General features: G+C 39.6%; 2 protein-coding genes across 3 annotated transcripts; both read left to right on the top strand.

Moving 5' to 3' along the window:
* Positions 1-301: 301 nt before the first annotated feature.
* Positions 302-3,937, top strand: LOC143877683 (U-box domain-containing protein 11-like). Its single transcript, XM_077379874.1, has 4 exons — positions 302-774; positions 1,932-2,048; positions 2,178-2,627; positions 2,722-3,937. Exons 1-4 carry the CDS (start codon positions 508-510, stop codon positions 3,784-3,786), a joined length of 1,899 nt encoding a protein of 632 aa, XP_077235989.1. The 5' UTR covers positions 302-507; the 3' UTR covers positions 3,787-3,937.
* Positions 3,938-4,484: 547 nt separating this feature from the next.
* On the top strand, positions 4,485-7,704 carry LOC143877686 (tRNA-splicing endonuclease subunit Sen2-1-like). 2 transcript variants are annotated; one of them, XM_077379877.1, is made up of 3 exons: positions 4,485-5,104; positions 5,214-5,348; positions 6,858-7,704. In XM_077379877.1, the coding sequence occupies exon 3, from the start codon at positions 6,865-6,867 to the stop codon at positions 7,591-7,593; it is 729 nt and encodes a 242-aa protein (XP_077235992.1). In that variant the 5' UTR covers positions 4,485-5,104; positions 5,214-5,348; positions 6,858-6,864; the 3' UTR covers positions 7,594-7,704. The 2 variants fall into 2 exon arrangements, with proteins under 2 accessions (XP_077235992.1, XP_077235991.1); XM_077379876.1 differs by lacking the exons at positions 4,485-5,104; positions 5,214-5,348 and adding an exon at positions 5,358-5,594.
* The last annotated feature ends 2,590 nt before the right edge of the window (positions 7,705-10,294 follow it).

Genomic DNA, 10,294 nt, shown 5'->3' with positions numbered 1-10,294 from the left:
ACCCTATCGAAACATGGGGCAAATTGGTAGCCGGCTTTAGTTGAGGTTGTGGGACCCACCCTATGAAGACAAATTACTAAGCGTCACGGGCATTTTGGTCTTTTTACAAGGTGATTTTTTCTCCACATATAACGTCATGTTGGTCTTAACGTTTTTCTTTGTCTTTTCTCTGTGGGGATATCAACCACCGTGTGTATTTTGGCAACAAATTGATGGCACGATGTGATGACTCTATTTGCAAATTGTCAAACTAAGAGTTACGCTTTTTGCAAATGAAGCAAAGTAGAAGACAAGTAGTGGCATTATCAACATATTGTACTACGGATCTCTCTCTCTCTCTCTTATCTTTAGTTTTTTAAATTTCTCCAGCTCCCGAAATTCTCGGCCTGTTCTCCCCTCTGTCTTTCTTAATGCATCCAACCATACCGTTCCAATGCCCATTCTCAATATCCACGCAAACAAGAGGAAGAAGAGTAGGAGGAGGGGGAGGAGGGGGATTTGTGAGGAATGGAGGCCGGAGAAATCGGACGGCTGGGCCACGATCTCATGGACCTCCTCCAAGCCATCGGACACATCGGCGTTGATTTCACAAGCCCTTTCAAGAAAGATTGTACCGATCTCAGCCGTAGGATCTCTCTCCTCTCTCATTTGATAGACGAGATAAGAGATTTCAAAGGTTCTTCCCCTTCTTCTTCCTTGGCCGATCTTCATCTGGCCCTCAATGCTGCCATGGGTATACTTCAGATTGCGCGTTCTTCATCTCCTGTCTCCTCTGTAAGTTTTCTCTCTCTCTCTCTCTCTCTCTCTCTCTGGCATTCTTTCATACATTTTGATGGCAACTTTAATTCTATGTGGAAATGTATTATCTGATGATCTGTTCTGATTATGTTTTCATGGCTTGCATTTATCTTTATTTTTCATTGTAATCTTTGTGATTTTTTTTGTGCTTTGGGGAATAATTGAGAATCTTTGGATTTTTCTCCTTTCTGCAAATCTTAGTTTTTTGTTGACCATTTCTTTTCCATTGGGATCCTTAGCATGATCTGAAGTTGTGGATGTTTAATACGCATTCCTTTGTTAAACTTAAACCTTCCTTTGTTAATTTTAATGTCGATATTTGTGAAGGGAGAGGTATATCTATTATCTATGTTTTGTGGGAAGCCACTGATTTGGCAGATGTTTTAGCTAGAGAACGTACGAGTTAAATGTCCTTGAGAGGGGGGACAATTCGTGCCCTTTTGTAATTTCCTTTTTAATATCTATTCCTTCGAAAAATGGAGTGGATATAGCTTTCTAATTGGAGAATGAAGCTATCTATATTAACATACTCTTCTAGTATCTGTTGACAGTACAAGTTAAATTCAAAACTCTTGGTGCAGTTGCATGTTTTCTGAATCATAGCATTTCATCTTGAAAATTGACCCACTTCATAAACCAATGAGGAATGTTTCATACCCTTCAACTGGTCTTCTCACACGGTACCTTTATTTTTCTCACTTATACTCGGTCAAACGAACCCAAGTTTTCAATAGGACTTGGCACGTCCTAAGAACTATAGAGGCCTGACACTGTCTAAGGATGTGGCATCTTTTGAGTTCTCTACTATGGAAGAAGTGCTTTTGTATTCTACAGGAAACCGTGGGAGTTTTATGGATTGAAATTTCTTATTGAACTTTGGCATGGGTCTTGACATATGTTGCTATCATTGTATTTTTCCACTGCCTGCTATTCCTATTTCTCATAGAGCACGTACTGCATTTTTATTTACAAAAAATTATATAAATTGTCCTATATTCTCAGGTGGCAACAGAAAAAAAAAACATACTGGTATCATGTTGTGAGTGTGAAGATTCTGCATTTGACTTTCATTTGAGTATCTATATTTCACAATATACTGGTTTATGTCTAAACCTTTCTGTTGCTTTATCAAGGATGTAGCGCAAAAGAGGATTTCATTCCAATTCCAATATGTGACATGGCAGCTGGAGAAAGTTCTTGGAGAAATACCATATGATCATTTTGATGTATCGGATGAAGTTCGGGAACAGGTAGGGACGAAAGATCATAGGCTATTCTTAGCTACCTTGTTTTATATTTTGGGGGTTGAAATGGCAGTTCAATGGCCTGTGTTAAGATTTTATGATTTAAGATGTTCTCTAACATGGCTTTTTTACTAGGTTGACCTGGTACATCTGCAGCTGAGAAGAGCAACAGAGCAAAATGGGTCACTGAATTCAAAAGCTTTAACTGGCATTTCCTATGTCTTATCCCACATACATGATGATGACCCTGATCCACAAATATTAAGCAGGGTAATTGAAAATTTGCAGACTGAGAACATGGGTGATGTCAATCATGATTTTCAAGCAATGCTGGGCATGGTTGCTGAAATTTATGGAAAAGCTTGGAATAATGCGGGTCAGGCAAAATACATATTGGAAAGACTCGAAAACTTTGACTCATCTGGTGGCAATCAAATAAATGAAGCTGATGCCAAAAGAGACAACTTAGCTAACAAAACCTTGGAGGAAATTAAGAATCCCGATTCTCTGACAATTCCCGATGACTTTTGTTGCCCTATATCTTATGAACTGATGAGGGATCCTGTTATTGTCACCACGGGACAGGTAACTAAAGTTGGTATTTGTGCATTATTTTCTGATAACAATGAAATTCAACCAGTCTACACTATATGCTAATGATCTTTCCTCTGCCTTGTAGACGTATGAGCGGTCTTCCATACAGAGATGGATAGACGGAGGCAGCAAAACATGTCCAAAAACTCAGCAGAAGCTTCAAAATCTAACCCTAACCCCAAATTATGTTCTCAGAAGTCTGATTAGACAATGGTGTGAAGCACACAGAGTCGAGCAGCCACAAGGATCATCAAATAGAAAGAGTGATGGCTCTTCTCAGGAAATTAACGGGGACAGAGCAGCCATCAATGCTTTGGTCCGTCAGCTCTCCAGTCAATCAAGTGCTGAGCAGAGAGCCGCTGTCGCAGAAATCCGGTTACTGGCGAAAAGGGGCACTGAGAACAGGATACTGATAATGGAGGCAGGAGCTATTCCAGTTCTAGTCAATCTGCTATCAACAGATGACCTAAGGACTCAAGAAAATGCAGTCACATCTATTCTCAACCTCTCTATATATGACCCTAACAAGGGTGTAATTGTGCTTGCTGGGGCTATTCCTCCAATTGTTGAAGTCCTTAAGAAAGGGACCATGGAAGCTAGAGAGAACGCCGCAGCCACCCTTTTCAGCTTGTCGCTCATTGATGAGAACAAGATAACAATAGGAGCATCAGGAGCGATAAAGGCGTTGGTGGACTTGCTCCAAAGAGGGAGCACGAGGGGGAAGAAAGATGCGTCAACTGCCCTGTTCAATTTGTGCATTTATCATGGGAACAAGGCTCGTGCCATAAGGGCCGGGATCCTTGTGCCGCTGATGAACATTCTGCAAGATTCAAGCGATGGCATGGTTGATGAAACTTTGACAATTTTGTCAGTTCTTGCGAGCAATCAAGAATGTAAGGTGGCTATAGCAAAGGCTAATGCCATCCCAGTGTTGATAGACCTTATTCGGACGGGATTGCCTCGCAACAAGGAGAATGCAACTGCCATTCTACTTGCATTGTGTAAGAAAGATAGTGAGAACCTTGCCTGTATAGGAAGGTTGGGTGCTCTCATACCGTTGACTGAGTTGGCTAAGAGCGGCACCGATAGGGCAAAGCGAAAGGCGACATCTTTATTGGAGCATCTGGGTAGGATGCAACAGATAGTGTAGAGTGTGGGTTTGAGAGGATCTGATTTGTTCTTTTGCATTCATTCAATGTGTAGCTGAATAACTGTATTATTTGTGCCTGGCAGAACCAGCCATTGGCAGAAAAATTGAACTATTCTGCCTATTCTTTCCATTATTTTATGTGCGTTTTTCATTTTGATTGTAAGTTTGTCAAGGATTGCTAATAAGCCATGGGAGCATCCAGTGCAGTCTTCAACTTGATGTGCTTGAATTTTGGAGATGCTCAAATGGAATGTAGTGATGGTTTTTTCTTTTGAGAGGGGAAGTAAAAGAAAATATTGCATAATGCACCTCTTTACTTTGGATTGGTATTCTGATTAGGGGTGCAATTTGGGTCGGGGGCTTTCCGCTCAAGAGTGGGAAATAAAAGAAATGAGCCAAACATGGGCTTAGAGCAGCTTTTCTTTGTTTCATTTTTTGTTCTGTGTCACCAAAAGATCCGTTGTTGAATAGTTTGTGTTGTCGAACGATATTTGCATAAATTCAATCCTCGTTACAATATGTATCTATCTATTAACAGAGATTTTCTACGGTGTAAGCCCTTATAGTCCAGTATTTTTCAACGTAAATAGGTTGTGCTCCAAAAATCATTTCCATAGGATGATCGATCTATATAGGTTTCCATAATTTGCAGTTCCTCGGAGGGTTGGGATCATCCTATGGAAATGATTTTTTAGGCACATAATAGAGAACATAACCTTGGATAGGGTGGAATGGAAGAAAATGATCCACCCAACTAGAGCCGGGACTATATGGGCTTACACCTTATAAAACCCCCACCCTTTCACACTGCAAATTTTACCGGCACCCAACCCTTTCACAACCTTTTTCCTCATTCGAGATAACAAACTCGACTAAACCTTTTTTTTTAGCTAAGCTGGGATTGAACCTTCGACCTCGAAGTCAAAGGACAGCTTAAAAGAAGAGAGTTCTGCAGCCCGACGAAACCCTAAACTAAGTTTATTATTCCACCTTCCTGCGTGTTATAAGAAGTCGAAGCGTGTTATAAGAAGTCGAAAGAACGAAACTCTCGTTCCTCTCTCGCACTATAGAATTGTTGTATCTTGGGTTCTTTTTCTTTACAATAGATTTCTCTTACCAAGGCAAAAGTATTAAAAAAATAAAAGGCCATACCTTTACTCTCCTTTTTGTGAGGAAATTGACATTGAACAGAAATTGTTCGATAAAATTCCCGAATGGGACCTAGTTTCCTGGACTACATTTATAAAGAGGTATGATAAGATGGGTTTTTCAAGGGGACAATTAGCGTGTCCTCAGAGATGGGAGCTACGAAAATAAGGTGAATTTGGATGTCTTTGTATGTACTTATGGTGATATTAATCTTGCTTATAGGATGTTTGAGGAAATGCCTGACAGAAATGTGGTAACTTGGAATTCTATGATTTCAGGGCTGGCTCAACATGGAGGAGTTCAGGGAGGCATTGTCGGTATTTCGAGGGATTTAGGGGAAAGGAGTTGAGCCAGATGATGTTACTTTAGTGGGTGTCCTCAATTCATGCGCTATCTAGGGGCACTTGAATTAGGTAAGTGGGTTCATGTGTACATGGACATGAATGGCATTAAGGCAGATGGGTTTATGGGAAATGCATTAGTAGACATGCATGTAAAGTTTGAGAGCATATATCAAGCATTAGGAGTGTTCAGCAATATGGCTTGCAGAGATGTCTACTCATATACTGCTATGATAGTTGGGTTTGCTATTCATGAACCAGGGAGAGGGCTTTGGGTCCTTTCTCTGAGATGTCATGGTTGGGATAAAACCAGATGAGGTGACCTTCATCGATGTCCTATTAAGCTTATACCCATTTTGACTATGTTAATTTTGGGGATATTAATGGTTTTAAAGTCAGTAATTTCTATTACATTTGAATTTTTTTTTTTGAAAGATATTACATTTGAAATATAGAGATGAAGGTATGGAGAAACGGCTATTTACTGCATTTGTAATAGAAATTGCAGTAAAAGAATTGCAAGCCTACTACACCCTGAAATCTTTCTTTTTTTCATGGAGTTCCTTTTTCATTGAATTTTTTCTCCTTGATCCAAACCAATTCCTTTATAAGGATTAAGGTGCCCTTATCAATAAACTTAAATTTTCTTTTCACGGCTTCCCTATCTATTGGCATTATAGAACTTAGTTGCATGAATGGAATCATGTATATTTAACTTAAGTTTCATCTTTCATCTACACTATTTGTAGGCACTAATTGCTGCATTCCTTCCTCTTCCTATTTGGTGGTGTTTCTAAAGGAAGCCATAGCTGAGGGGCTGCTACGAACCACTTTCAACCTATTATTTGATGATTTAGGAACCTCTCTCTCTCTCTCTCTCTCTCTCTCTCTCTCTCTCTCTCTCTCTCTCTCTCATAAAACTCACCTTTATGTTAGGCTCTGTTTACAATGTCTATTACTTGCTCAATACAATTCCGTAGTGAGATGGACTATCCTTACCTCCCTGTTAGTGGCCTGCAAATGGGTACAATTTAGAAAGAACATTGTCCAGCGACACCATTCGGATAATTAAGATGGCCACTGTCAAGGCTTTTTGATGTAGGACGGTTTCATGTTTCTTTTGAGATTTACTTATTCTTTGGATATCCTAATTTACTTAAGTTAGGTATTTAGAATTCTAGTTGAATTAAGACTAGTTGGTAGTAGTTTAGTCTTTTAGTTTAAGTAGTAGAAGTCTCCTAGTTTTAGTAGGATGAGCAAAAAAGTTTTAGTAGGATAGGAATTCAATGGAGGAGATTTGAAAATCTATAAATAAGTAGACTTGTGCATGTGTATGGCATTCATTATTCATAGAATACAATTTCAGATTTAAGTTTTCTCTATTTCTTCTTCCTTGTGGATTTATGGGGTTGTGCATGTAGTTCAATGGTTGAGGCTTTGTATTTCAACCTTGAGGTCGGGTTCGATCCCAGCTTCCCTATCACACAAGCACACACACACACAAAAAGCTGGCTTTCAGGTGTTATTTTCCCATGAAGTAGTGTGAACTGATCAATTTTTCCTTTTCCTTTCACCATATAGAACCCTGATGGAGTTGACAGGACCAAGATGGAAGCGAAAAGATTCTGCACTAAAAGCTCTGGCCGATCCCATGTCGAAAATAGTCAAAGAGTTGCAATCTTCTCTACTACAATCGAAAACACACTCATTTCTATCTGGTTGCGATGTTCTTCTTGAAGCCTCCTCAGAACAAACAGATCTACTAAACCATGCATGCTTTGGCCGACCAATTGCCACGACAGAGAAAGATAAGCAATGGTTTCAATTGGGTTTGGAGGAAGCTTTCTACATGCATCATGCTCTGAAATGTCTCACAGTTGTAGGGGAGAACGATCGATCAATGAACGAGGAAGAGATATGGGAATCCATGAAATCTAAAAGGAAGACATTTCCTGATCTATACAGGGCTTATTTGCACCTCCGGTCGAAGAATTGGGTGGTACGCCCGGGTACTCCACAGTATGGTGTTGACTTTGTAATATATCGTCACCATCCGGCTCTGGTGCATTCGGAGTATGCAGTAATCGTCCTTTCAGAAGGAGATGGCGATCTGAACGATCGGTTGAGGGTGTGGTCTGATTTGCAATGCACGCTTAGACTATGTGGAAGTGTTGCCAAAACATTGTTAGTTCTTAACATCAACAAGAATGGGAAAGAGGCCACATTTCCTTCATGCTTGGAAGTCCACAGCATTGATGAACGGACAATCACAAGGTGGGTGCCGGAGCAGTGTCGCGAGGATTGTACAAATATGTAACAGTGGAGCTCTACAAGGAATCCCGGCATGGTTTTCTTAACAATGTCATTATTAACTAGATTAGTGCCTTTTCAATTGCTTCATATTGCCTACTTAATGGCCCATTTTCTATGTTATGTTGCCACAATGTTGTGTCACAGTACATTTGGATACGAGGATTTTATAATCTAGGATTGTAAAATCCTGTAGTTGACAAGACAAATCTGAGGATTTTAAAAGCTAAAACCTGGATTGTACATTTTCAGGATTGTAAATCCAGGGCTTATCTTATAAAATCCAGGATTTTACAATCCTGGATTATAAAATCCTGTGTATCCAAATGGCATCTAAACAGATGGAAGTGAAATATGACAAATGTCCCTTTCATATTAGGTTAAATTTTCAAACAAATATCATCACCATTTAAGCCATAGATCTTCTGCACACAAGGTAGATATGGTCCGAGGGAGAGAGCACAAAAGGAAAATGAGATTTTACTTTGATATGTTATGATAGAAGTTTATTAGGAAGGGGAAGAAAAACGAGAGAGAAGCTCATTCCTTTTCTTTTTTTCGTTTTGGTTTTTGGTTTTTGGTTTATGGAGCAACTCAATGACTAATGGAGAAAGTTGAAAAAAAGGCTCTTTCTTTTATTTATTTTCGGTTTTTGGGTGATGTGGTAACTGGATGACTAAGAAAACGACCTGGTAATTGTTGTTTTAATCCCAAATCGATGCACGGATTGATGGCCTACTCAATTCAACAAGTTTGATTCAAAATTCTGTCACCCAGGAGATTAGATGGTCTCAGAACAGGATTGTGGTTACTTTTCTTTTAATTTACTTGGTTTCATGGGAAGTGCACTGTAGGTCATTTTTTTATGACACAGGGTATCCCCACCCTAATTTTTAGGGCGGGACTATTCCCTGCACGCAATCACCCATAAACCAAGCGCATCAGGGCTAAACCAGGGGTTTGAACTCGCATCAATGGAGAGCATACCCGTGACTTTAAGCCAAAGAGCTACACCCGTGAGTCGTTTTAGCAACACCAAAAAGCGTATTTTACATGGGCCCTAATGCCCTATATATTTTAAGCGGTTACACTCAATCACATGGAACCAATCACGGGTACTTTTACGGCTCTTTATGCAAGGGCTCCCTTGCATCTATCATTGCTCAAGAAGCAATTTGTAAGAGAAATTGAGTAACTAAGGAATACTTTTGTCCTGCCATGTGTCCACATCAAATCACAACGATCTACCCATCTTCTCCATTTGATCAATTAACTTTCTAACCACTAAATACTGTCAATTCAGCATTTCCTATCAATCCATTTGAGCGTGGTGGGTGCATGTGGTGTCTTTCATGGAGACCAACTTTGACTAGGGGCATCAATGGACCCAGATTGTCCGATGGATCGAAAGGATCCGAATGTTAATGAACAGGATTTGGGCGCAACTATGTCCATTGAATCTATATCCAAAGATCCGTTTTTTGTTTTGGATCGTGTTCCCGTCATAACCATGAAATCCAATGATGCATCCAAGATCTAAATGAACGGTGCCAATTTTTGAAAGGGATTTGCTAGCGTCCATCGCAGAAGGCATTTCGCGACCTCGCAAATGAAGACAATATCTGCTGAAAAGTGAGCCTTTTTTATGGCTGCTGTCAGATGCAACAGACCATCCGCAAAAAGCCTCCTTCGATGGACGCTACCAAATCCCTTTTTGAAAACAGCCTTTACATTTTAGTTCATTGATCTTTATTCATGAGGGGTATTTTTGAAATATTTAAAGCCTCACTCAAAACTTCAAACATCCCATTTTGTCGCCTTTTGTCTGGATGCTTTCCAAAGCATGGTTTTAAATTTCAATTTCGGTACCAGTTTCGGACCGCACCGATACTGAAATTTGTGCAGAAATCCGTTGAGATTTTAAAATACCCCAGCTTACCGATCAAAAAAAATTAAATAATATTTTACTTTTTACAAAATTTTGGTTGAAATTTTAGGAAATTAATAAAAATAAATAAATAATCGAGATTTTTGTTCGAATTTCCTACATTTTTGGAAAAAAGAAATTTCGGTCAAAATAAATCCTATTTCGGGTATTTGTGATTTCGGTGTCAGTCTCGACCGAAACCCAAAATTTCTGATTTTGATCTAAATTTAAAACCATGCTCCCAATCTCAAAGCCCAACAACGTAAGTAGGACCTAGGGCACTGCCATGGACGGTCAGATCCAAATTGGACCATGAGCCAAACTTAGAAAATGTGAGATCCAAAAAGCATTCGGAAAAGGAGCCGACAGATACGGTATTTGAATGGATCGTGACCAAGACATCAGTGGATCCTATATGAAGTGGATCCATTGACACCCCTAACTTTGACTCTCTGTGTTTATTTTAGGAAGAGAGTGTAGAACTTTGCCGAGATGTGTGTGATATTCCGAAGTTGCTTTCTCGCACTTCGTTGAAGAAAATCCCACTTACTGGTGTTGCAAAATCTATCCATATGATTTTTAGCGCATGGCCCATCGGGTGCACTATTCTAGTATGTGGTACGCTGGATAGAGAATAGAATAGTTTCTATCAACCGACCTCATTTACTATTGCTACTCTGATGCGAGTGAGTTGTATGAGCCAATAAAAAAGGGAGAGGGGGTGATAATTCCGCCCCCTTTTGTTTATCTTTTAGTGGGTATGACTTTATTTCCAAGAAAA

Source organism: Tasmannia lanceolata, unplaced genomic scaffold (assembly GCF_043159265.1).
Source record: "Tasmannia lanceolata isolate RefF3 unplaced genomic scaffold, GAP_Taslan_0.1 ptg000005l, whole genome shotgun sequence".
In the NCBI taxonomy this organism is placed as follows: Eukaryota; Viridiplantae; Streptophyta; class Magnoliopsida; order Canellales; family Winteraceae; genus Tasmannia; species Tasmannia lanceolata.
Note: the sequence above shows the minus strand (reverse complement) of the source record. Positions and strands in the feature narration are given on the sequence as shown.